The 26,169-nt window shown below is 41.8% G+C and overlaps 1 protein-coding gene across 6 annotated transcripts in view; it reads left to right on the forward strand.

Moving 5' to 3' along the window:
* Positions 1-26,169, forward strand: part of DIAPH3 (diaphanous related formin 3) — a 786,386-nt gene that overhangs the window by 121,481 nt on the left and 638,736 nt on the right. For all 6 annotated transcript variants that reach the window (XM_088481432.1, XM_088481491.1, XM_088481243.1 and 3 more), the window contains one exon: positions 24,925-25,098. In XM_088481432.1, coding sequence (XP_088337558.1) covers positions 24,988-25,098 — 111 coding nt within the window. In that variant the 5' untranslated portion in view covers positions 24,925-24,987. The remainder of the gene's footprint in view (positions 1-24,924; positions 25,099-26,169) is intronic.

The raw sequence follows: 26,169 nt of genomic DNA on the forward strand, positions 1-26,169 counted from the left end.
AAATGGATCTCACTACTGTGTTAAGCTGGTACACACCAGAAACTTCTATCTCTTGATCTGCAGTGCTTGTGTCTTGTTTTTATTCTTATATGGATATGGTTTTGCATTGGAAGGGTATCCTGGTGTGGATGGGCTTTTCTTTGCCATCTTTCCGTGAATGGCCTGTAAATCTTTTTTTCTTTCCATTTGTGACACCCTTTAGCATAATTGTATGTGGGCAAATTTTTTTGCGATGCCCACTCCTGAGATAATTAGTAGTGTAGCTGTCTTCAGTATTCTCGATTTGTAAATAATCCTTTCTCACTGTTGAATGATGGCCTAGAAATTGATTGGAAATGACCCGATAACCCTCTCAAGACTGAAAAACAGCAACAGTCTTTTCTTCGATGTTATTGCAGATGTCTTATCTCTGTAGTATGTTTATATATAGAGGTGGTAGCACTTCAAATAATGAAGTGCACAGGATTAGGGGGGAATTCAATTTGCCTAGTTAAAATGACATTCATTATTGATATGGAAGCAGTAAGGCTGTACACTTTCACACATTGCTTCTTTATCTTAGCCTTATTTCTTTTTGTAGAAATAGCGCAGTAAATATGTTTTGAGAATAGTTTATCAAATGTTAAGATTCAGCGAGGACTAGATATATTCATATATGAATATGCAATAAATAGACCATTCTTTAAAGATTAAAATACTCTAGTGATTTTTGACTCACTATTGTGTGCCTTCTAAATCTTTCATTGTACAGTAGATACAAGTTACCCAACATGTATCATACTGGAAAGGAGGCTGTAATCCAATGGTGTAACCTCTCACCATCCTGCACCTTGTTTATGGAGCCGGGAAAGCAGAGTGTTAAAATGTGTGTACAGTATATTGCCAGTATTCAATCAGGGCTATAATGAAAAGTGAGTGGTGCGAGTTAAACAGCTTAATAGCCCCCGGGACTTACAGCTACGGTGATGGCCCATGAGCAGAATATTTTTCATATGTGGTAGAGAACCTAATTTTAAAGCTGCATACATACACACACAATGATTTTGTTACCAACGATTTTATGAACGATTTTCTGTCTGATATCTGTCAGATTTTTTAAAGTGTAATGAACGATTTTTTTTGAACTACAAACGATTTTTGCATATTCCCTTAATGAATATAGTTGAGTTGACAAGTCTGACTGAACTACAAACGTGAACCCCGATGAACAATAATCGATTTTTTTAAACGATAATCGTTCAAAAAATCTTTGTGTGTATGCAGCTTCAGGCATAAGTGAGCCTAAATGTAAGACTGTAGCCCTCTATGAAAGATGGCTTGACAATGAGAGTACCTGCTTTTTATTTTTGCAAAAAGCGATTTATCCTTTTTGATCTTTTTATAATTATTCATCTTGTATAAGTTAATAATGAAATACTGTATAAAGAAAGGGGGATCTATTTTGTCAGTGAGATCAACATTGTTTTGTGTAAATTTAATGGGAAGTGCTCATAGACTGGTGAATATTTTGCATGATGACAGTCTGCATGGTCAGAAAGCGGAAATGTTTATATTATAGAATGAAGTGTCATGGGTCATAAAAACCCAAATCTAAATGCATCAGTGGCTTCTGTACCAGAAACACTAGCTGAATAGGAAATTTTGACTTTAAAGCATAAAATTGTAATTGTAATGGAGGCCTCCGAGGCTGGCAATCATAAAACTGCTTCCAGTATATATGACTCGTCCCAGGTGGTTTTCCCACACCATAGATTTATGGTTTGTGCAGCAAATACACAGAAGATGTGTTTTTGGTGAAGATTTGTAACTGTTGTCATTGTCGACAAGTGACTTTGTTCATTTAAAGGACAACTAAATCTAAAACACAAACTGTCTTACATAAGAGCGATGTACACATTTCCATTTTTTGACAGAACTTGTGGTGTTTGACACTGTTTATTATTTCCAAGACTGCTATTATTTTAGCATCCAATATTACAAAGTCCTGCAGTAGCTACACATGTACGTACGTATGTACATACTCACTCGTATGTACATACACTATATTAATATGGGATACCGTCACTTTCTCAACCGTAATGTCGACATGGTACCAAAGTACCAACCAATCCGCTTCTGTCATTTTACAGGTTGTGTTTGAAAAATTAGTTAGCTGATTGGTTGATACTTTATTTCTCTCCGCAAGCTTTGAAAAATCTCACCCTCATTAGTATAGTGCATTCATATAAAAGAGGGAGAGAGAGCCACAAATACAGGAGTGCTTTAAATATCATACCACACGACTACATTAGTGAGTGTAAAGTGCAAGTTAATAGTAATGTGAAATAAAATAAAGAACTTTTCTTGCTTATCTTTTTTCCATTTTTTTTCAAACTCATGACCAACCACAGATTTTCAGCAGATAGAGGACAACAAGAAATAAAACAGAGGACCTGATTCAGGATGGGATAATCTCAGCTGTGCAGTCCCGACGGGTTTCGTCCATCAAGGAGATTCTATAGATATAGATATATAGAATAAATATGTATGAGATGGCGCCAGTCCAGAAGATAACCTCCCCTTTATACGTGTGTATGTATGTATGTATATACATATATATATATATATATATATATATATATATATATATTTATTATATTATACACTGTGTGTGTATGTAAATCTATACCGCACTCCCTCAGGATACTGCTGTAGTAGTCGATAAATGGATGCAACGGTTTCAAGTTACTAGCATGTTTTCCCTTTGCGAGTAACTTGGTAAAGTGCAACAGTGTATAAATTAATTAAGAATATCAAGCAAACCACAGGTCTGAACCACAACTATGATAGTGCAAGTACGTTCAAAATGTGTATAAATAATGTGAATGAATCAAAAATAGATAATTACGTAAAAACAAGAGAAAGGTATACTAATAGAGTAAATAATTGTAAACAATTTACTATATAAAAAATATATGAAAGTAACCCTAAAAACAAGTAGGACAGCCCCTACTAGGTGCCCACTAATCTAGATGTACAAAAGTGCCAAGTGCAGTGCAAATATGCATACAATCATATCTACAATATTTAGTACACTTGTAGAAATAGGGATAAATAGTAACAATTAATTCATAACGCATTAAGGACTAAAGACAGCAATTCCATCGGTTTAAAAAAAACATGGAATAAAAAGTCAATGTTTATCTAGGTAAAATTCAACAAGAGGTTCATGAGGCAAGAGGAGCAAATTTCCAAAGTTTTTGATCCGTTCAAGAATTCATCAAGGGGTACTGTTGCTGTGGGGTGTATCATATTTATACCCCAAAAGAGAGGGACAAATTATCATATTGTGACATCACTTCTGGTCCACAGGGATCACCTATACATGTATCATGCATTAATTATCCCCCCGGGAGGTATCTCTGAGGTGATGGTATCAAGATCCCCATAATTGTTAAATCGTTCATATAATATTGTGGAAAAAACTAACATGATTGGAGAAAAATGAATACCTAGTCTCGCACATATCTGGGATCACCGCATCATTACCGCCCGGCCGCGTTGTGTTTTTGTGCTGATGTGTTAGTGGTCCCCTGACCTCGACTTATTCCTTTTCAGAGGGTTGCTCACGATCTCCATCTTTAGTATGGGATTAGGACAATTCTGCCCTTATTGAATCTTCTGATGGCCAGTGCAGCCTTACCTCTAAATTAAAGACAGTGTATTAGTGACATTAAAGTTCTTTGTTTTATTCAATATATATTTGAGGTATGTAGACCAAATGCATACAGTCAGCATTAAAATATGTATGTGTGTGCATATATATTTATATTGATGTGATGAGTGCATTAAGTGAAAAAAACCACATGTGCATTCCAATTGGTAAAAAATTGATGTGGAATTTCAGTTCATATACGACTTAATTTTGAATTCCTTAGTGTCCCTGTGATTTTTGAAAATTCTTCTGTGGATGTATGTAGTTACAGATAATACACCGACTGCATTTCTAACTACCCAGGTGTTTTGGAAGGGTGTTATTTTGTTTGGGGTTTTTACTCCTTAACATGCTTGGTGCCAGGGTGTCCTTCAGGTTTCTTGCTTTACAAAAGAAGACATTAGGTTTGGGAGGTAATATGTCATTTAATATGGGGTCCTTAACTAAGATATTTCAGTGTTTTTGAAAAGAATGCTTTATTATATTTTCATACCCATTGTACAGTATGTGGTAGTGAAAGGGACCATAATTTTCTTGTGGCCATCTTTGATCTTGTACTCCATTGGGTCCTTTCTCTCCTTAGTTTTCATTTTATTTGCTGCTTTTGCTAGGAGTTCTGCAGGGTAATCTTTCTCCAAAAATCTCTCTGTGAATTGTTGGATCTGTTCTTCGCATGCTGTTTCTGTAGTACAATTCCTTTTGATCCTACGGAACTGGGAGTATGGGAAGTTATCTTTCCATTTCTTTAGATGTCCACTCTTGTAATGCAGATAACTATTAGTATCTACTCCTTTGATGTAATTCATTGTTTCAATCTTGTCGTCTTTGCCCATTAAGATGAGATCCAGGAATTCCACTGCTGTTGTACTAAAATGGAAAGTGAATTTCAAATTCATATCATTATTACCTAGGTGTACCAAAAACTGGTTAAAAGCCTCTTCAGATCTTTCCCATATTATTAAAATATCATCTATGTAATGCTTATATAGTATGATATTCCTGGTAAATGGATTGTTTTCATATACATGATTCTTCTCCCAACATCCAATAAAAAGATTTGCGAAACTCTGTGTGAAGGTAGTACCCATAGCTGTCCCAAAAACTTGCCGATAAAACCTGTCTAAAAATGTTAAATTGATTTAATATAAAAGACATAAGATCACATAAAAACTCTGGACCTCATTCAGACCCGGTCGCAAGTGCTGAGCGCTCACAACCGGGTCGATGGTTAGGCCCTGCGCACGCGCAGCGGCCGCACTGCACGTGCGAAAGCCCCAGAGCGAGAGAGAAACTGTCTTGCTCCGGAGCTCACTACAAAAGGGCCGGCTGTCGATGTTGATAAACAGCTCGTCCCATTTTGTGGCCGGGGGGGTTGGCCACACAAATGGAGGCGTTCCCAAGCGAACGCCTGCCGTTTTGTGGGTAACCGCACTGACATCAGCAGTGATGTCAGTGGGGAGTTTCCTGCTCGATCAGAGAAGGAAGCTCCCTGGGGCTTGTGGCTGCCGAGACCCAACCTTAGGGTCTCGTCGCAAGCCCCGATGGTCGCGATGGTCTTCACCTTCGCGACCATCACCCTGGTCGGTCGCTAAGCTGTGGGTGGTAACTCACAGCTTAGCTAGTGACCAGGAGGCCGCACTAAAAAAAAGAAGCTGCTGCCCTCATTCAGAGAGAGCGATCGCTTCTTGCGACCGACTCTGAATGAGCTACTCTGTGTATAGTACTGATGGAAGCGTCCGATACCAAGAATCCCCTGCATGCATTAATGCCTTTGTTGTGTTTAATGCATGTATAAAGTGCTTGTACATCAGTCGTTGCCCAACTATACATTTCTTTCCATTGGACCTCCTATAAACAATTTAGGACACTTGTGGTATCTTTTAAATATGATTCCAGTTCTATAACATATTTCCGTAGAAAGATATCCACATTTTCTGACGTGTGAAGTGAGCGACTCGATACCAGCTACTATGGGTCTCCCTGGCCATTCAGTGTTGGACTTATGTATTTTAGGGAGAAAATAAAAAATGGGGGTTGTGGGGTTGGTCTTCATTAAGTATTGAAATTCCTCTTTGTTCAGGATCCCTCTATGTAGGCCATGTACCAACAATGGTCTGAGTTCTTCAGTATATACATCTAGAGGATCTTTCTCCAGATTTGTGTAGGACTCTGGGTCACTCAATCTAGTAACTTCTTTTAAATTGTACGATCTGTCCATTATGACCAATTCCCCACCCCCCTCCCCCTTTTAGCAACCAGTTTTAAAACGATGATATTGTTTTTCTGTAGGTTGTCAAGTGCTTGCTTCTCATCACTTTTCAATTGTTTCTTAATTTTCTCGACCTCTACGTCACAAGTCCTTGTTTACCATATTATAGAATATCTCTATATGGCTAACCTTGGATACCAATGTTTATAAATAACATGGAAGTACACCAGTGGTTCCCAAACATTTTTGAATCGTGGCGCCCTAGTGCATCAGAATTGTTTTCACGGCACCCCTAAGCCAAAAGTTTGTTGTTGAGAAATTCAGAAAAAAATGTATTGAAGTAGTAAACTGAAGTAAATTGTGCTTACCTTTCATCCTTAGGTTAATTTATGTAGTGGGATGACACGTTTGCGCTTATTTTTGTCCACATATTTACATTACATTGACCATAAATAATTTGATTTGGTGCTGGACCATCAATCTGAGTCACCCCTTAGTGCCGCGGTGCACAGTTTGGAAACCACTTACGTATACTGATAATACCCAATTTATAACTTAAAACATTCGGTTTTAGTAGTGTGCTCTTTGAATTAATTGGAAAAATAGTTGTTGGATATTAGTCAGTTGTGATCTCTGAGCTCATTTATACACTGTACTTTGGTAACATTCAAGTAGTCAAATATGCTTGTAAACTATGAATGTTATGTGGTTGCCATATAGTCAGCCATTTTATTCAACAGAATTCACTTTTTTGTTGATTTTGTTTCTATAATGTCTGTATTAGTTAAGTTATTTTATACACCTTGATATGACTATATTACTAATTAACTTTTAATTTGCAATCTTTGAATTATGCTGGCCATACATTGTCCAATTGTTTGCCCGATCAGACAATATTCAACTGATCGGGCCAATAATTGACCGGTCTATTGCTGCTGCTGATCAGTAATTATTGTTCTGTTGGACATGCAAAATCATCCATCATGTCCAATAGATCCAATAATTAGTCGGCCGCATCTGACATTGTATGCACCGCTACGGCTGATCGCCCAACATTTCTGCTGTTCCTTCACGGGGGATATATGGGGAAATGAAGGAACGTAGATCTTGGCCATACATTGTGAAATATATTTGTGTATGGCCATGATATCTCATGGTTTTACTTTGTCAGATAAAATCTCTGTTGGTGTGACAGATTTTATTTAAGTGTGTACGCCCAGCATTTTAATTATTATTATTATTATTTATTATTATTATTTCTTAAGATAATTGGTAGTAATTACAGAAACTTTCTCACAGATATAACATTTAGTTTTAAAAAACAATAGATTCAAGATATTTCATTAACTGGCTAATATTTTTAACAAAAAACACCCAGAAATTGTCTTTTCTTTGTTTATAGGATTGAATTAGGTAAAGAACATTTTATTTTAACTTATTCCACACAATTTTATATAAAAAATAGTTTTTCACATATCAGTCTTTGATATAGTGGACTATCTATGATTGAACCATAGTGAAAGTGTCTTTGCCTTTACCCAGTGATTGCACCTCTGAGCAGCCCCAGGTATACACTGAGGGGCCGAGGGCTGTTACATTTATATTTCCTTTGCTCCTCTTTACAGCCGCTGGATGGGGGTTACTTCCAGACTGCCTGATCAGCAGCAGTCCGGTGTAGTGATGCAGAGAGGCCGGAAGGTCCCTCTGCCCTTGGTGGCTGCTGGAAGATTATCTTCCAGCAGCCACCCAGTGTGCATTTCTGACTGGGGTCACATAGTTTGCGACCATGTGCCGGATTCAATTAGAGTCGAAATGTGCCGTTTGGAGAAAAGTTTGCGCTGATTCTGACTTTCCGCCTGTTTTCAAAGTATCTCCATATTCAATTCCAGGACGATTTCGCGTAAGTGGAAAGTCAATGCATTGTAATAGGTGGAAAATCGTTATTTTGGAGTGCAAACGTGGGGAAACAACTCCGAACCCTTGGGACAGCCTCCCATGGACAAATCAACCAAAAAAATTAAATAAAAATTACCTCGGAACACCCCAAAAAAGTAATTTTGTTTTGGTGCGAAAAAGTAAAAAGTGGGGGGACAACTATAAAAACTAGCAAAATAGACTTCTTGTGGTGCTGTAAGGAGGGGCCAAGTGTTTTTGGGATTGCAGGTGCATGGATGAGGGTGGTTTTTCACATTTTTGAAATGTTCACTTTAGAGACCTAAAAATATGCTAGCACCCATTTTCAAGTACCCCAAATTTGACTGGACTACTTACTTTCACCAAAAAATATAGCTTCTTTTACAAAGACGCTAATAAGAAGCTATTTAAACTACTTAAGTACCCCAAACACTTTGATTAGGGCTATTAGTACACATCTACATTGATTCCCTATGTGCATCTGTTTTTGGGGTACAGACTGATTTCCCCATTTCTGAGAGTACTTTCCAGCTGTTCAGCATTCGCCGCTTTCCGTTTTAGCATGTTTAGAAATTGAATAGGGCAAAAAGCAGGGATGCGCATGGAAAGTTTTCGCCTCTGAAACAGGCAAAAGGAGGCGGAAAGTCGGACAGGTGAAATTTTTCCGACTTTTTGCCTATAATTGAATACGGGCCCATATCAAGTAATGGAAAGCCTGGCGTGACAGTGCAACAATACCAAGCACTGAGCAATATTCAGAAATGACTATCTAAGTAAACTATTTAGCATCTGCGTGCTTAAGTTAGCCATGGGGTAAGGTAGCACTACAGTAGATGTAGCGCTTAGCAATTAACTAATTTTGATGAAGATGGGGTTTGCTGGTTTAAACTACTTTGGTTTAAACCAATGTTTTTTTTAAATTATGCTGTGATTACAGGCACGGCATCATGACTCCTTAAAAAAAAAAAAAAAAAAAAAAAAAACTATTATAAGGGAATCCCCTGGTGGTATTCACTTTGCTTGTGGTCTTCATTTGAATGAGCTGAACCAATACGGAAAATTCAAACAGACAACCAAGAAACTGGTAGGATGAACCAGATCAGAGAGATACCAAATCTCCCTAGAATCAGCTAAGACTCCACAAACTCCTCCCCTAACAATCCTATAGGACGGGAGAAAACTCAACTAACATTCTCAATTTTAAAGGGTAAGTGACTCCAACACATTAAATAGGCAATAGACAGAGAAACACCTTGTGATTTAATCTTTCATATTTATTTCAATTCAAAACCTTCAGTCCTACTGAGATGAGTGGAAGATGGACGGGTATCTGCGCAAGCGCCCGACTCGTACTGCGCATGTGTAGGACTGGTCCTGCCTGATAGCACGCAGTTCGGCAGCAGACTGTCAGTGATTGACAGTCTGCTCCCATTTGTGGATGGGAAGGGGTGGCGAGGGAAGAGGCCAGGATCTCCATCGGCTGACAGAGATTTCCTGGTCTTTCTCTCATCTGCCACGGCCGGCTTGCGTGACCCCATGGGTCACTTAGTCGGCCGATGTTTCTGCAGATTATCCAATGATGCTCTGGACAATGCAGCTCGTATAAGTAATTCATTCAGAAGGCATGATGCCTCCTGCTGCATTACCATATCTGCAAGGATGGAAGTGCATAGCTGCTTGTGTGCAGCTCTGCAATTCCATTCAGTACGGAATCAGGCCCTTAGTCTGGCTCTTTTTGATGAGATAAAAAATCCTAATAACTTTGGATTTGTTAATGGTAGAAAGCATTAAAACATGGTTGATCAAGGTTTCTAATACATAGCAATGTTTCCCAGTATTAATATAAGAGGCAGGTTTTTTTTTTCTTGTTAAAACAATGCCAAAAAAAAAAACCTGGGTTGAAAAAAAAAAAATTTTTTAAACAAAAACCTGTGTTTTTTCTTATTCTTCTCCAACCCTGGATGAAGATCATTCAGATGTAGTTTACAGTTTTATATATTAAATTATACGTGCATTCAGGTTGGGTAAATGTAAACATTCATCATGTTGACATGATCATACCGTCAACATTGACCATGTTGACTTTTTTTCATTTAGACTGTAATGAAATTTTGACATGTTATAGAATGTCGACATATCGTCCCTGGTATTCAGCGGTCACTTACCTGCTCCTGACTGCTTCAGCGACCCCAGTGGCAGTCCTGGCAGTCATATGACACTGACTTCTGGGTCAGACCTCTGATCTTTTGATGTTTGGGGTGAATATTTCTCCCCTAAACTTAATCCCTAGCCCCTCCCTCTAGTCCCTAATTTTGTCCCCCACAGCCTAACCCTAACCTACCCACCCACTGCCCATCACTGATCTCCCCAACCCACCTGCAGTCAATGTTACTACTTACCCATGCATTTGCGTTTACCTAGGAGTCTTGAACGGTGGTTTCGAAAATGCAGAATGCGGTCCACAAAATGTTTTAACTTGAAATGTTCTCATTCTCTGTTCGTGTAGATTATAATTTATTTCCTGTTAACTCCTTATGAGGGGAATAATTATCTTTTTAGGCTATTTTCTTTGCTTGGGTGCTGTTATTTTGTTTAGTTTTGAGCATAAGAAGATAGAGCAGTTATCTAAATTGCAACAAAAAAAAAATTCAACATCTGTCTGGGAAAACTTACCCTAAATCTAATCAGCGAAAAGTGTTTTTGAAAAATTGTCATACTTAAAAGACCATTATAATTTAATAGTAAAGAAGAATAAAACCTGTTGTTTGAGGAGCTGCTGTATACAAACTGTGTCCTTCCCTTTCTATTAGAGACAATATAAAGAAACAATGGTAACAGCGCTACACCTCTTGATTCTAAATGTTGTGCTTACTTCAGGCAGATGCCTGTGCTGGGTATCCTGATTATGGAATAGTCAATGTATATCAATAAAGACAAACTATCACAATCTATGCAGAAACTTAAGTTTACTGAATAAAAATGGCATATAGGCAATATATTGCCAGCATATATACAACAAGTAATCACAATGGTCTGCAGTGCAAAGAACCTACTATATAGTTGTTAATGTGGTTTAAATGGTGATTAGATATAAATGGGTGCACTTTGTTGGAACTCTTGGTGGGAAATGAGGGGAATGATAAAGTGCTTGGAGTTTGTATGTGCAGAAATGAGACTGGCGGCGTCCCGCTGTCTCATTATTGGAAATGCAGATCAAATGTTCCAATTAAATCAGTCTGTAAGTCTTGTACAATGGATTGTTGCTCGGGATGTCTTCTGGTCAGAAGAGAGGAGAACCACTAGGGCTACGGTGCAGGATCTCCGGACCTGGGTCGTGCAGGGTACTGGTGAAGTGAGCGGTACGTCTAATGAAAGACTGTATCCCGCACTACAACCATATACCTGCCACTTCCCTGTCTATGGAGGGGAATCGTCGGACGCGACCCCTCGTGACCTGATCCGGCTTACCCCTCCTTTGTCAGAGACTTACCTGTCTTCCTGTCTCCCCGTGTGGCCGGATCCCTCCTCCTTCTGCTCGAGTGTGGTGTCTCCTATTCGGCGGTGGCAGGTGCCCGTCCGTGTCGTCCCGATGCTCTGTCCCTTCTCTGATGCTGTTACTTCCTGGTCACGTGTGCCGTGGCCAATCACGTGTCTTAACCAGTCCACTTGTATGTGAATTTGGTATAAGGAGGAGGGATCCGGCAACACGGGGAGACAGGAAGACAGGTAAGTCTCTGACAAAGGAGGGGTAAGCCGGATCAGGTCACGAGTGGTCGCGTCCGACGATTCCCCTCCATAGACAGGGAAGTGGCAGGTATATGGTTGAAGTGCGGGATACAGTCTTTCATTAGACGTACCGCTCACTTCACCAGTACCCTGCATGACCCAGGTCCGGAGATCCTGCACCGTAGCCCTAGTGGTTCTCCTCTCTTCTGACCAGAAGACATCCCGGGCAACAATCCATTGTACAAGACTTACAGACTGATTCAATTGGACATTGATCTGCATTTCCATTAATGAGACAGCGGGACGCCGCCAGTCTCATTTCTGCACATACAAACTCCAAGCACTTTCCCATTCCCCTAATTTCCCACCAAGAGTTCCAACAAAGTGCACCCATTTATATCTTATCACCATTTAAACCACATTAACAACTATATAGAAGGTTCTTTGCACTGCAGACCATTGTGATTACTTGTTGTATATACAGTCAGGTGCATAAATATTGGGACATTGACAGAATTTTCATATTTTGGCCTCTCTTCACCACCACAATGGCTTTGAAATGAAACCAACAAGATGTGCTTTAACTGCAGACTGAGGGTAATTACATCGAAATCAGGTGAACGGTGTAGGAATTACAACGGTTTCTATATGTGCCTCCCACTTTTTAAGGGGCCAAAAGTAATGGGACTATCAACTCAAAAGCTATTTCATGGACAGGTGAGGGCTATTCCCTCGTTACTTCATTATCAATTAAGCAGGTAAAAGGTCTGGAGTTGATTCTAGGTGTGACATTTGCATTTGGAATCAGTTGCTGTCGACTCTCAATATGAGATCCAAAGAGCTGTCACTATCAATGAAGCAAGCCATCATTAGGCTGAAAAATCAAAACAAACCCATCAGAGAGAAAGCAAAAACATTAGGTGTGGCCAAATCAACTGTTTGGAACATTCTTAAAAAGTAAGAACGCAGCGGAGAGCTCAGCAAAACCAAAAGACCCGGAAGTCCACGGAAAACAACTGTGGTGGATGACAAAGAATTATTTCCCTGGTGAAGAAAAACCCCTTCACAACAGTTGGCCAAATCAAGAACCCTGTCCAGGAGGTAGGTGTATATGTGTCAAAGTCAACAATCAAGAGAAGACTTCACAAGAGTGAATATAGAGGGTTCACCACAAGATGTAAACCATTGGTGAGCCTCAAAAACAGGAAGACCAGATTAGAGTTTGCCAAACAACATCTAAAAAAGCCATTACAGTTCTGGAACAACATCCTATGTACAGATGAGACAAAGATCAACTTGTACCAGAGTGATGGGAAGAGAAGGAAAGGAACTGCTCATGATCCAAAACATACCACCTCATCAGTGAAGCATGGTAGTGTCATGGCGTGGGCATGTATGGCTGCCAATGGAACTGGTTCCCTTGTATTTATTGATGATGTGACTGCTGACAAAAGCAGCAGAATGAATTCTGAAGTGTTTCGGGCAATATTATATGCTCATATTCAGTCAGATGCTCCAGAACTCATTGGACGGCGCTTCACAGTGCAGATGGACAATGACCCGAAGCATACTGCAAAAGCAACCAGAGTTTTTTAAGGCTAATAAGTGGAATGTTATGCAATGGCCAAGTCAATCCCCTGACCTGAATCCGATTGAGCATGCATTTCACTTGATGAAGACAAAACTGAAGGGAAAATGCCCCAAGAACAAGCAGGAACTGAAGACATTAGCAGTAGATGCCTGGCAGAGCATCACCAGGGATGAAACCCAGCGTCTGGTGATGTCTATGCATTCCAGACTTCAGGCTGTAATTGCCTGCAAAGGATTTGCAACAAAGATTAAAAAGTGAAAGCAGATTTAGGATTGTTTAGTTTGTCCCATTCCTTTTGTACCCTTAAAAAGTGTGAGGCACATATGGAAACCGTTGTAATTCCTACACCGTTCACCTGATTTGGATGTAATTACCCTCAAATTAAATTTGAAAGTCTGCAGTTAAAGCACATCTTGTTTGTTTCATTTCAAATCCATTGTGGTGAATAGAGGCCAAAATATGAAAATTCTGTCAATGTCCCAATATGTATGCACCTGACTGTATGCTGGCAATATATTGCCTATATTCCATTTTTATTCAGTAAACTTGAGTTTCTGCATAGATTGTGATAGTTTGTCATTGATATACATCGACTATTCCATAATCAGGATACGCAGCACAGGCATCTGCCTGAAGTAAGCACAACATTTAGAATCAAGAGGTATAGCGCTGTTACCATTGTTTCATTATAATTTAATAGTTTGCAGTATCTGAAAGCAAAGTCTGTGTGGATGATCAGCTATAAGCAAACTTGATCAATGAATAAAAATGTACCTTGTAATGCCACATATGGACTCATCCACTTTGGAAAATGTAATCTTTTTCAAATGTCACAAATATGGTCTTATAGTAATACATCCAAAACTCACTATTTTTACAAGTTCCCTACGTGAAACCTCTTGCACACTCTCTTCATTTGACCTCACAAATGAAGATGAAGTATCTACACTCTTCTCAGCCTCCTACTCTACTACCTCTCCTCTTGATCCTAAACCCTCACAAATCAGTAAAGTTCTGTGTCCTGTGCTCATCCCAACCCTAATTAAAAAATCTGTAATCTCTCTATACTGGTATCTTTCCATAACTGTTTAAGAACACAGTGATTACTTCCATTCTGAAGAAACAAAATTCGGACCCTAATACTCTCTCAAATTACCGTCCCAGCTCCCATGCCCCTCCAAGCTACTTAAGAGACTTGTCTACACTTGGCACACTTTCTTAACTCTCACAACTTATTGAACCCACTTCAGTCCTATTTCGTTCCCAACACTCGAGAGACAGCACTGACTAAGGTAGTGAATGATCACTGCCAAGGCTAAAGGCCATTGCTCACTTCTAATTCTTCTATATCTCTCTGCTGCTTTTGATACTGTTGACCACTCTTCTCATACAAGCACTACAATCCCTAGGCCTTAAGGACACAGCCCTTTCTTGATTCTCATCCCTCCTATCTAATCGCTCTTTCACTGTTTGCTTTTCTGATTCTGCCTCCTCTTCGCTACCTCTATCGGTTGGAGTACAGCAAGGCTCATTCTTGGGTCCTCTGCTTTTCTCAATTTATACCACCACTCTTGGCAAACTAATCAACTTTCTTGGATTTCAGTATCATCTGAACGTGGATGATACTCAAATATAAGTATCCTCCCCAGGTTTTTCACCATCTGTATTGGTACATATCACTGAATGTATTTCTGCCATTTCATCTTGGATGTCATCTCGCCTCCTCAAAGGTTATAATATTTTGAAAACATAATTGATTATATTTCTGCCGGCCAATAGCAGTTACCAACCTGATATGTCTATCACTGTTGATAACTCGACAATCTACCCTACCCCACAAGCTCGCTGCCTAGTTGTCATCCTTGACTCTGAACTGTCCTTTGTTTCCCACATTCAATCTATTTCAAAATCATGTTACATACATCTAAAAAACATATCCAAAATCTGACCATATTTTACACAAGACACTGCAAAAACTGTCCTTTCTGGTCTTCTCAAAAACAGGCTCTCGCCACTACAATCTATTTTGAACCCAGTGTGAGGCTGATCTTCCTTGCCAAACATTCTTCTGCTGCCTTTCTACCGTATTCAATACAAAATACTTCTACTTATCCATAAGGCTATTAACCAAACCACACTATAAAATAGAAACAAAAACTGAAGTAAGTGGGGAATAATGCTTTATCTACCCAAAGTAACCACCACAATAAGTGGCAAACATCCCAGGAGGACAACTAAGAAGAGTAAGACGCAATTGCTCCAATATGGATAACTTTAAATTTCAAAGTCAAGACATGCAGATGAAATTCATGGTAAAAGGATACAAAGAAGATGAACTGCAGAAACAAATTAAAGAAATTGCCGAAATGGATAGACAAACTATGATTAAATATAAACCGAAAAATCCTACAGATGATTTTATAACACCGCATAGCAGTGACCACTATCTGTTAGAAAAAGCTTTAAAAAGACATTGGCCCATATTAAGCTTAGATGAACAACTTTCACAACTCTCACCGAAAAATCCAAAAATAATTTATAAGAAGGCCAAAATTTGAAAGACGAACTCACAAAAAGTTTTATCCCAATAGAAAACCAGCCTGAAGAAATAAAGGTTTTTCACATTGTCTAAATTGCATAGCCTGCTGAACAACGAAGCAGACTAACACAATCTCAACAAAGAAATTTTGCTCAAACCAAACTAAAACCAAACTAAAAAAGAATGAGTTGGGGTTTCAAATATCATGTAATACACACAACTTAATCTATCTCCTCGAATGTCCCTGCGGTCATCAGTATGTGGGACAAACGAAAAGAACACTGAAAATTAGAATAGCAGAACATTTGTATAATTTAAAGAGGTGTTACAACCCATAGTGTCTCGCAACAGTACTTGGAGTGTCACACTAAAGACCCCTCCTCAATAAAATTCAATACAATAAGTATATAATAATTGGAGAGGAGGAAATCCAACTGCGGTATTAATAAAAAATGAAACAAAATGGATATTTTATCCAAAAACTTTGAAGCCTCATGGCTTAAATATAGACCTTGAATTAAAACCTTTTTTATAAAAACATTTTTATTAAATACTATTTCTAATTATGATTATATACTCCCAACACAATAATACAAACCATTTTATAATGTACACTTTAACAAGTTCTCTTGTTTTAATACTAGTTCATTTTTTTTCTTTTTTTTATGAATGCTTTGCCAGTAAAGAAACCACGAGGTTGCCTTCAATTTTTACCATATCTGGGTTAGGACTTCCGTTTTTAACATGGATTTAAATAAAGTTGTTTGAAGTTTTTAAGTATAAAATGAGGACCTAATACCAATACAAGCTACCTTCAAAAAGTGCGTCAGCACGAAACCAGCGTCAAGCGGGAACTGGAAGTTCGGGAAACTCTGGACCGGACGTGTATGCCCGAGTGCAAGGAGACCAGCCGAGAGGAGAAGTTTGAACATCGGAAGGTAGGAGTTAGGGACAGGTAGCTAGCTCCAAACAGATGTCCATCTGCATCAGGCATAGAATTGGAATCCTGCATAAACTAGCACACCGGAACCGCATATATTCAAAAGACTATAAACATTGAGGTGTCTATTTACTAAGCAGTGTTAGGAGACTGAGTGAAAAGTGATCAGTAAGTGATAAGGTGCCAGCCAATCAGCTCCCAACTGTCATTTTTCAAACACAGCATGTGAGATGGCAGTTGGGAGCTGATTAGCTGGCATCTTATCAGACTTATCACTTTTCACTCTATCTCCTAACACTGCTTAGTAAATAGACCCCTAAGTCTAGTTTTTATTTATTTTATGGCATTGCATTTCATTATTTATATACATTTAAATTTTTTTTACGTACACTTTTTAGTTTAATAGCGCTCTGTTTATCATTTTATAAACCGCACCAGCATTCATCTCTTCAATTATCAAAATCTCTCCCAAGCTCTCCGCTGAGCACAAGATCCCCATGCATTACTTGCTCCCATTCACGTTTACAGGAGTTTTTTCGTGCTTCACCCACTCTGTGGAATGCCCTCCCACACACAATAAGATTTTCCTCTAGTCCCCAAACCTTTCAGCGTTCCCTGAAAGCTCACCTCTTTAGACAAGCTTATCAGATTCCAGAACCACCCACATAACCTTCATTGCTTCCATCTCTAATTACATCCCCTCTCACAGTCCACACACAACCACAGTCTTTCTTTCACATCCACCTGACCTTTGGCCAACATTCCTGTGTGACTTGATCATACAGCCCACCAAGAACCTCTGCTATTTAGCTGGACAAAAATGCAATATATACCCTATACTTGTGTATCAATGCCTATTTCCCTGTAGATTGTAAGCTTGTGAGCAGGGTCTTCCTAATTTTTTGTCTGTTACCCAGTTTTGTTATATTGTTTCCAATTGTGAGGCGCAACGGAATATGTTGCGCTATATAAGCAACTTAATAAAATATAGTAAAATGCATGGGACAGGCCTATTGCAACTGTTTATTGCATTCTGTATCTATATCCAGCATCACTACCCTACATTATTGTTTAGGCAAACATAGGGGGTGATTCAATTCAGCACAGTGCTGAATAGCCCCAGGAAGGAATTCCTGGAGCTATTCAATTCATTACGCTATTAAGTCAGACTACAAGATTTCTGCTCGCACCCTCCTGAGGTGTGAGCAGAAATTTGACTGAAGTGCCGGCGGTGATGCTGTTTTCTGGCATAGCACGGCGCTAACAGCCAATGATAATGGATACACTGTTAGGTCGAACGCTACAGGCAGACCTGCTAATAAAGCGGTCAGGTAAGGGATCCTGACGGTCAGACTACGGACAGCAACTCCTCGACAGAATACCGATTTCCCCCCCCCTCTCCCCCCCAGCCTAACCATCCCTGTAGTTCCTAAACCTAACCCCCCAACCCCAATACTCACTGTTGGAATTCCGTCGGTCTGGATTCTGGCGTGAGGATCCTGATCGCCTGCATGGTAACTACATCACAATGAAAGCTTTGTCAAGCATTTTAACAGTATTGGTTATAGAGCTTTAAACATTTTACTTTACCATCATGTTTGAAGTTCTAAAGCTGACAATATTGGAATGGTTTACAATGTTTTTTTCTTCATCAGAGTCCATAGGGAATCCACAGGGATAACCATGTGGTGTAGGTGGTTGGAGCTAACCGTTCACCAAACAATCATAGCTTCAGCTCCAAGGAAACACTGGTGGTCCTCCACTATAACCTCATTAGCCAAAGGCAGACAGTTTTGTGTTTGGTACCGGGAGGAGCCGGTTGCTCCTTTAGACAGGGGGACTGCATTATGCAGCCCCAAGATTTATTTCTTAGTTTTTTTTTTTTTCTCTCAGAGCAAGCAGCATTGGGTGCTGCTACTCCAACAACCTCCACCGGCGCATCAACAACGGTGAGCAGTTCGGTGATTACGGTGGGTTCCAGCAGGGCTCAGCTAGCCGCTCCACTGGGGACCCAGGGCTGCAGCTGGACTAACGGAGAGACAGGTAGGGCAATTTCCTGCTTTCAGGGAATCGCATTTTTGGAGACCAGCCAGAGGATGTTGTGGTGGGGCGTCCGGTTTGTCTGCACCCTCACTAGACCACCAGGGCACTTAATGTCTGGCATCAGGAACCATTGTAGAGGCCAGCGGCTCGGGCGATTGATGTAGCAGTGGGGGATGTAGGCTGTTCCCCGGTAGCTCCTCCCCGAGCTCAGAGTGTAATTCTCACAGAGGTTTCCTGCCTCTGAACTGCTCCTCCTTACCCTCCTCCCACTGTGAGATGCTCAGCAGCCATTATTCACAGCATCACTGAAGCTACAGGTCTCAGGAGAATCTGGTCCAGTCTCCCTCTCCCCGAGGCCAGGTTATACAGCGCTCAATCCTACCAGCCTAGTTGGGCTTGAGTAGTCGATTTAGTGCCCATTGCAAGTATATATTTATGCGTTGTATGTGACTTGTGCCAGCTCTGCTGTAGTGATATACTGTCTTAACTTTCTGACTGTATGTTATCTCTGCTGCTCTTTCTTAATGCTTTACTACCAGCTGTGTACGGGTTCATTATTGCTTTACATTTACCTGTATTTGTGAAGGGTGTCACATTGCTTTACTTGCTATACACTTATTGTGTGCTACTTGCTGACTATTACTAGGTCTTCTAAAGGCAAGGGTAATAAGGAGGCTGCTGCCCCTGTGCTGGTTACTTGTCCCCTCAGGATCTTGTGCAGGATGCTCTGTGTGCTAATTGTTACTTACCACCTCACCAGCCCACCTTCCAGCCCCTTACCAGGAGCCACCTTGTCCTCCTTATCCCTGGTTATGACGCAGCTAGTGGACCGCTAATCAGCCCCCATGCTGCATCCCACCATGGGGTACCCACAGCAGTTCATCTGCTAAGTCTGTCCCTCCTATGCATCCTGCTTGGATGGATGTTTTTGCTCACTCAGTTCAGAATATAGCTCAAACGTCTGCCGCCTTTCAGCAAATGTTACAGGCGGACAGACCGTTAGCTGCCAAAGCACATAGGCGGACTGCATCATCCTCTCAGTCCACCCAGCTTTTGGATTCTGTCGCATCATCTGAGCAGGCAGATGATGCACACGTTTCTCACCCGGGTCCCCATTGGACGAGGAGAACAGTCATTTAATAGTGGATGTTCCTTCACTAGTGTGGGCTGTTAAATTGATCCTGAGCATAGAGGATGAGGAACTGGCCCCTAAGCCTAAAACCCCTGTTGTTTAAATGCCAGGCGGTGGTTAAAGGTGAATTTCCTCAATCGGACCAGCTCACTAAGCTCATAAGGCGCAGCATGGTGTATTCCTGGTAAACAGTTCCAGAATTCAAAAAGACTAGCGTCTTTTTACCCTCTCCCACCTGGCTAGTGTACGAAGTTGATTCTCACGTGGCATGCTTAGTCAGAAGCTCTACACTGCCTATACTGTCTGCATCCTCCCTTAAAGACCCTACAGGCAGAAAACTGGTAACTTGTCTCAATTCCGCTTTCTGGAGCTATTACTCGGCTGACTATGGCCGTGGCCTGGGTAGCTAAGGATATCGAAGGATGGAGGGATGCGCTTGAAGACAGCCTGCCATCAGACGCTACCAGGGAGCAAACTGGCCTACATCTCCCATATCCGGGAAGCGGCCTCTTATTTGGGAGAAGCTGCGTTGGATACTGGACTCATTGCCTCTAAGGTATCTGCGACCCTGGTAGTCGCTCGCTGGGTCCTTTTGGCTACGATCCTGGAAAGCTGACACAGAGCCCTGGAATCAATTGGAGAAAGTCCTCCCTCTCTTCAACACAGCGGATGGTACATCTGAGTGCACTCCTGGATTCTCAAACACAAAGGATCTTTCTGCCAGCGGACAAAATTTTGGCACTCCACTTGTACATGCGCACGTCGCTCCGAAATCGAAGGGCATCTATTCACTCAGCATTGAAGGTTCTGGGGTCCATGGTATCCACCTTCGATATGGTGGAGTACGCCCAGTTCTACTTTAGGCCCCTTCAACAACTGATTATCTCCCCGTGGCACAGGCAGTATAATCTGATCCAGTCCCAGACGATCCACCTCCCTCTGGAGTTCCAGCTTTCTTTGTCATGGTGGCTGCAGACATCCCATCTGGACAAGGGTCGCCCTTTTGGATCCCAGATTGGGAGCATTTCTCTACAGATGCCAGCTCTCCCGGATGGGGCATGGCGGCTGGTCATCATACCTTTTCAGGGACAGTGGACAACCCAGGAAAGTTGTCTGCCCATAAACATCCTAGAGCTTTGATCAGTGTACATAGTTCTAACTCTGGCGCAAGACCTTCTTCTGGGCAGGCTGGTCCAATTCCAGTCTGACAATGCGACCGCGTTAGCCTACCTCAGCCATCATGGAGGCACGCGAAGTCGGGCAGCCATGCGGGATGTAGCACACATCCTGGTCTGGGCCGAACATAATCTCCCGGCAATCTCGGCAGTGTTCATTCCTGGAGTCCTCAACTGGGAAGTGGACTTCCAAAGCTGTCAAGATATACACACCGGAGAGTGCGCTCTCCACCCAGAGGTCTTTCAACTGGTAGGCAAATGGGGCCTACCATATGTAGACCTCATGGCCTCACGTTACAACCACAAAGTCCCCAGGTATGGATCCAGGACCAGAGACCCCTCAGCCGCCTTCGTGGACGCTCTGGCAGTTTGGTGGGACTTCAGTCTCGCATACCTCTTTCCTCCGATCTCCCTCCTCCCGCAGGTTCTCTGAAAATTCAAGCAAGAAGGCAGCACTATGATACTGATAGTACCAGCCTGGCCCAGGCACCATTGGTTCACCGATCTACGGAGTCTCTCCATCGATACTTCTTACCCACTTCCTCTATGGCTGGAACTGTTAGCACAGGGCCCTTGTCTGCACCCGGACCTACCTCGTCTGTCTTTGACGTCGTTGCTCTTGAGTATGCCTTTTTAAGAGCCAAGGGTTTCTCTTGCTCTATGGTCCAGACAATGCTCAGGGTGCGTAAACCTTCCTCAGCTGGCATCTATTACAGAGTTTGGCACTCGCACTTTCAATGATGCTCCCCCAGAGGCTATGATCCTATGGTTTTTAGGCTTTCCTGGGTGCTTGCCTTTCTCCAGGCTGGATTAGAACCCAGCCTCCGCCTGGCCTTCCTTAAAGTTCAGATTTCTGCGCTGTCAGCGAAGGATCACTACCCTGCCTGATGTTAGAAAATCCCTCAGAGTGTTCTCCACCTTCAATCTCCCTTTGTCCCTCCAGTAGCCACCTGGGATATGTCCTTGTGCTCTACAGGCTCCTCTGTTTGAACCTCTATGTTATGGATGTCGGGGATCCGACACCCAAGAATCTCTGTGGAAGAGCGGTGCAGACAAGGTGGAAGCAAAAGTCTTATCGATGGTAAGCAGACACTAATGGAGGCATTTGCGCCTGATAGCTGTAGCAGTTGGCCAACTGGTGAAGATGAAGCTGGTCCTGAGGATTTGGCTGAGTGGCTGGGCGGAACAGCTGAGGCTGAGGTAGAGACTTGCGACCGATGTTGTGGCTTGAGGCTGATGGAGCGGCTTGCGGCCGGCATTGTTTACCGAGGCCGATGTTGCGGGCTTGAGGTCGAAGTGCGGGCTGTGGGAGAACGGCTGCTGGAGTTTCTAAGAAGCTGGGTAACAGTCCACAGTGAAATAGGTGGAAGAAAATAGCTGACCATGCAACTGAGCCGAGCGCTGTGAAATAAACGCTATAGCCTGCAAGGCAGCTAGACTCCAGTGTGTAAAAATAGAGGAAGGACTCATCAGGTGACCTGGGAGGAACCCAGCCCAGGTTTCTGCTGTCCTGTTCTCCTGGGAGCAGATCCAGTGGGGAGAGGAGCAGGAGACTCTTGAGCCATGTGCAAGTCCTGGACTGGACTTATAACACTCTAGACTCAAACGTCAAGTGGCTGACTGTAAAGCGCTCTTTCTCCGCGCTATCTCCTCTACCCGCAGGGTATCTGACTTGGCAGCGCTCTCCTGTCGCTTCCTATTATTGAGCTTTCATCCGGATGGAGCTGTCCTCCATACCTGGGCTGGTTACCTCCCTAAAGTGGTAACCCAATTCCATTTGAATCAAAAGATTGTAGTTCTGGCCTTCCATTCCTCGGACCTCTCTGCAGGTGGAGCCTCCCCGGGTGTGATTAGTTCTCTTTGGATCTACGTGGGTTGTACCAACTCCTTTTGGAAAGTGTGTTCTCTCTTTGTGTTGTATGGCTTACACAAACTGGGCTGGCCAGCTAACAGACGGGCTCTGGCCCGATGGCTCTGCATGACAATCTCTCAGGCTTGCACACAAGCTGGTCTTCCTGTTCCAAACACTGTTAAAGCACATTCTTCTAGGTCTGTGGGTTCGACGTGGAACTTCTGCTGAACAATTTTGCAGGGCGGCCACGTGATCTTCTGTCCACACCTTCCTCAGGTTCTATGCCTTTGACACGTTTGCCTCTCGCGCCGGATTCTCCATTCTGCTCAGGAGCGTCCCCACCCTTTGGGAAACTGCTTTAGGGACATCCCCATGGTTATCCCTGTGGATCCCTATGGACCCTGAAGTAGAAAATAAGTTTTATGGTAGACTTAACTTTTTGTTAACTTTTTTTCTTCGATGTCCATAGGATCCACAGTGCACCCACCCTGATGCACATAGCTTCATTGGGTATTTTCCTCTTGGTCACTGATTCCCTCATCTTCCGTGAGTGTGTTTCTTGTGTGTACTGTTTTTCCTTCTTTCCTGCCCCTGCCTTGGGCTTGTTCACAAAAACTGTCTGCATTTGGCTGGGAGCGGGGTTATAGTGGAGGAGGACCAGGGCATCCTGGCAGCTGAAGCTTTGGCTCTTTTGGTGTCCAGTTAGCTCCAACCACCTACAACCCATGGTTATCCCTGTGGATCCTATGGACCTCGACGAAAGTGTTAACAAAGGTAAGTCTTCCATAACTCTTATTATTATCATGTTGGCATTGATGTTTGTTGAAATTACATACCTAACCCAAATTCTATTGATGGCAGGTTCTCCTTTATTTACATATTGGAGATCATCCAGACAAGCAGCACATTACTGATGTATAAACCAAGGTTATTGCTTGCTTGTTTGCAAACTCCTACACATCCTACAGATGTTCAAATCAATGACTGTGGCTGATGTCGTGGCTCTCATAAAGTCTTTATAATTGTTGCTTGTTATCTCTGTGTATAAACAAAATTCAACTAATTATTTTCATGCTGCTGTTGCCTAGAAATACATAAGTTAGAAGAAGGGAAATGATGTTTCACAAGACAACAACTGCTCTAGAATCTCAGTGCAATGTATGTTTTCGTTCTTTTCAAGCTGCTCATTTGTAATGATAGGGAAACAGTGTTTCCCTCAAAATGTTGTGTTGGTACATTAAACTGTAGAAACTTAAGAACATTTTTACAATCTTCTACTTGTGTGCTCATGATGAGTTTTTCTGGAGAGATTGTGTCAAACTGTTGTACTGAGCGTGGTCAAAATCTAATTTCTGACAATATCGGTCACGCTTAAGTCTCTCAACGTAATATAAGACTCCCTTCATATATAAATATATATGCCTGAAGCTTGGTGTATTGTGCGTTCTCAACATTTTTTTTAGTGGTTTTAATAATGCATTTATATTTGCATATGGCTCCACCATGTTATGTGTTCCTCCCTATAAACCGCAGTGATGAAGTGGATTGTGTCTGTGACGTGCAATGAGCGTTTCACTATGGTGCATGCATGCCCCCACTACCACTAACGATGAACACAATGCCCAGCATTCACATCCACCCTTGGCCCTCTTGGGCAGGGCACTTGTGCACCAAGCCCACTTAGATATTTGGCCAGCACTGCTGTCTCTTGTGTCACAAAATTGTCATGTTAATTACGGGTTGCAGTTAGGAAGCAGACGGTCGAAATGACGATCATCGACTTCCCGACTGTGTAAACCCGGCAGGGATCTAATGATAAATGTCAAATTCCCGACGCCTACCATTATCCCTACGCCGGGAGCCCGACGCCCGGCATACCGAACAAAGGTAACCCGGGCGCGGAATGCCGTGGGGTGGGGGAGTGTTGGGTTAAGGGCTCCCGGGGGGGGGTCTTAGGGTTAGACACCCCCCTGCGTTGGGATTTGAACCGACATACTGATTTTGTTAATTGCACAGTCCTTATTTACAGGATTTATTTTGTGATATGAAAATATGCATTTAGACGTGCCTCCTATTTAAAAGTAATCTTTCATCTTCATTTATTTTCAGTTGGATAGATTTAGCAGCATTAGGATCCCAGGGAGCAGAAAAGAGCGGCCTAATTTGCATTATATGAAGAGTTCCAACGCTAGCAGTGACTGGTCTACATCCTCAGAGTATGAAGAGTTCCCTCCAAAACAGCTGTCTGAGAAAGAAACTTTGGCGCTCTTTGAAAAAATGATGGTAAGTGAATTATCTACCTTACATTTAATAGACTGCACCATCCCTATGTTATATTTCTAGATCTGTCTTTTCCAAGTTGGCGCAAAATGTACTGAACCGATTTTCATGAAAACTGTTTAATCTCAACCTGTGAAGTTAAAGCTCTGCAATAACAGTGTATTGACCTCATCAATGCATGAGATATGTGTGGCACCATGTGCGTGGCCGGTTAGGGGTGGGGTAGAGGTGCTTTGGGCCCGCGTTCACTTAGGATAGTCTACATAGCAGTCTGTGCACAGGGGCACACAATGACATTGGTGTGAGCGATGGGTAAAGGCACTGCTGCCACCAGTCTGTATAGCACTGCTGGTCATATGGTTCACTCCCGTGACATAGGTACATTGCTTTGCATAGGGGCCCTAACACCTCAAATGCAACAATGTTGGCAGAAGCGATTTCATTGCAGGAAAAGCCGCGGACAACAGCTAGTTTAGGTATATGTATCATTTGTATGTGTTTACATTGCTTTCTTTATATTAAGATAATGGTATCCCTGTTTAGAGAGCTAGTATTAATAGTATATGATAAAAGTATGCACCAAACCACTTTAACCCCAATATCCATTCATTTAGGGGTGTGTACTTAAAGTTATGAATATGTAAAAGCCATTTGTTTTCCCACCAGATACCTGCCCTTAGTGTTCAATTCAACTACTGCTACCACACTTTAACATGTTTAACATCCTAACACCAAGCCCCCACCCTTTTCAGATGGGCAAGTCCATTTTACCTGCTAAATCTTTCTACACCATTTAACTTTTTACAATAGGCTAACTCATTTGCATTTAGGAATATACAGCATTGATGCATAACAATTCATCAATAGGCTACTGCCCAGATTATTTTAACCCATTTTCTTAACCTATACTCATGTTTAGTGTGGTTTTTTTTTTTGTGTGTGTGTGTGAATCCCGTAAAGGAAAGGTGAAGTGGACCCAAACCAATGTAAAGCCTCTGACTCTGGATGTTAAAGACCGGATTTGCACCTCAAACATTCCCTACAAGCCATAATAGTGTGTGTGTGTCAGTTGAA

The sequence above is a fragment of the Taudactylus pleione genome, unplaced genomic scaffold (assembly GCF_031769625.1).
Source record: "Taudactylus pleione unplaced genomic scaffold, aTauple2 ptg000005l, whole genome shotgun sequence".
NCBI classification, from domain to species: Eukaryota; Metazoa; Chordata; class Amphibia; order Anura; family Myobatrachidae; genus Taudactylus; species Taudactylus pleione.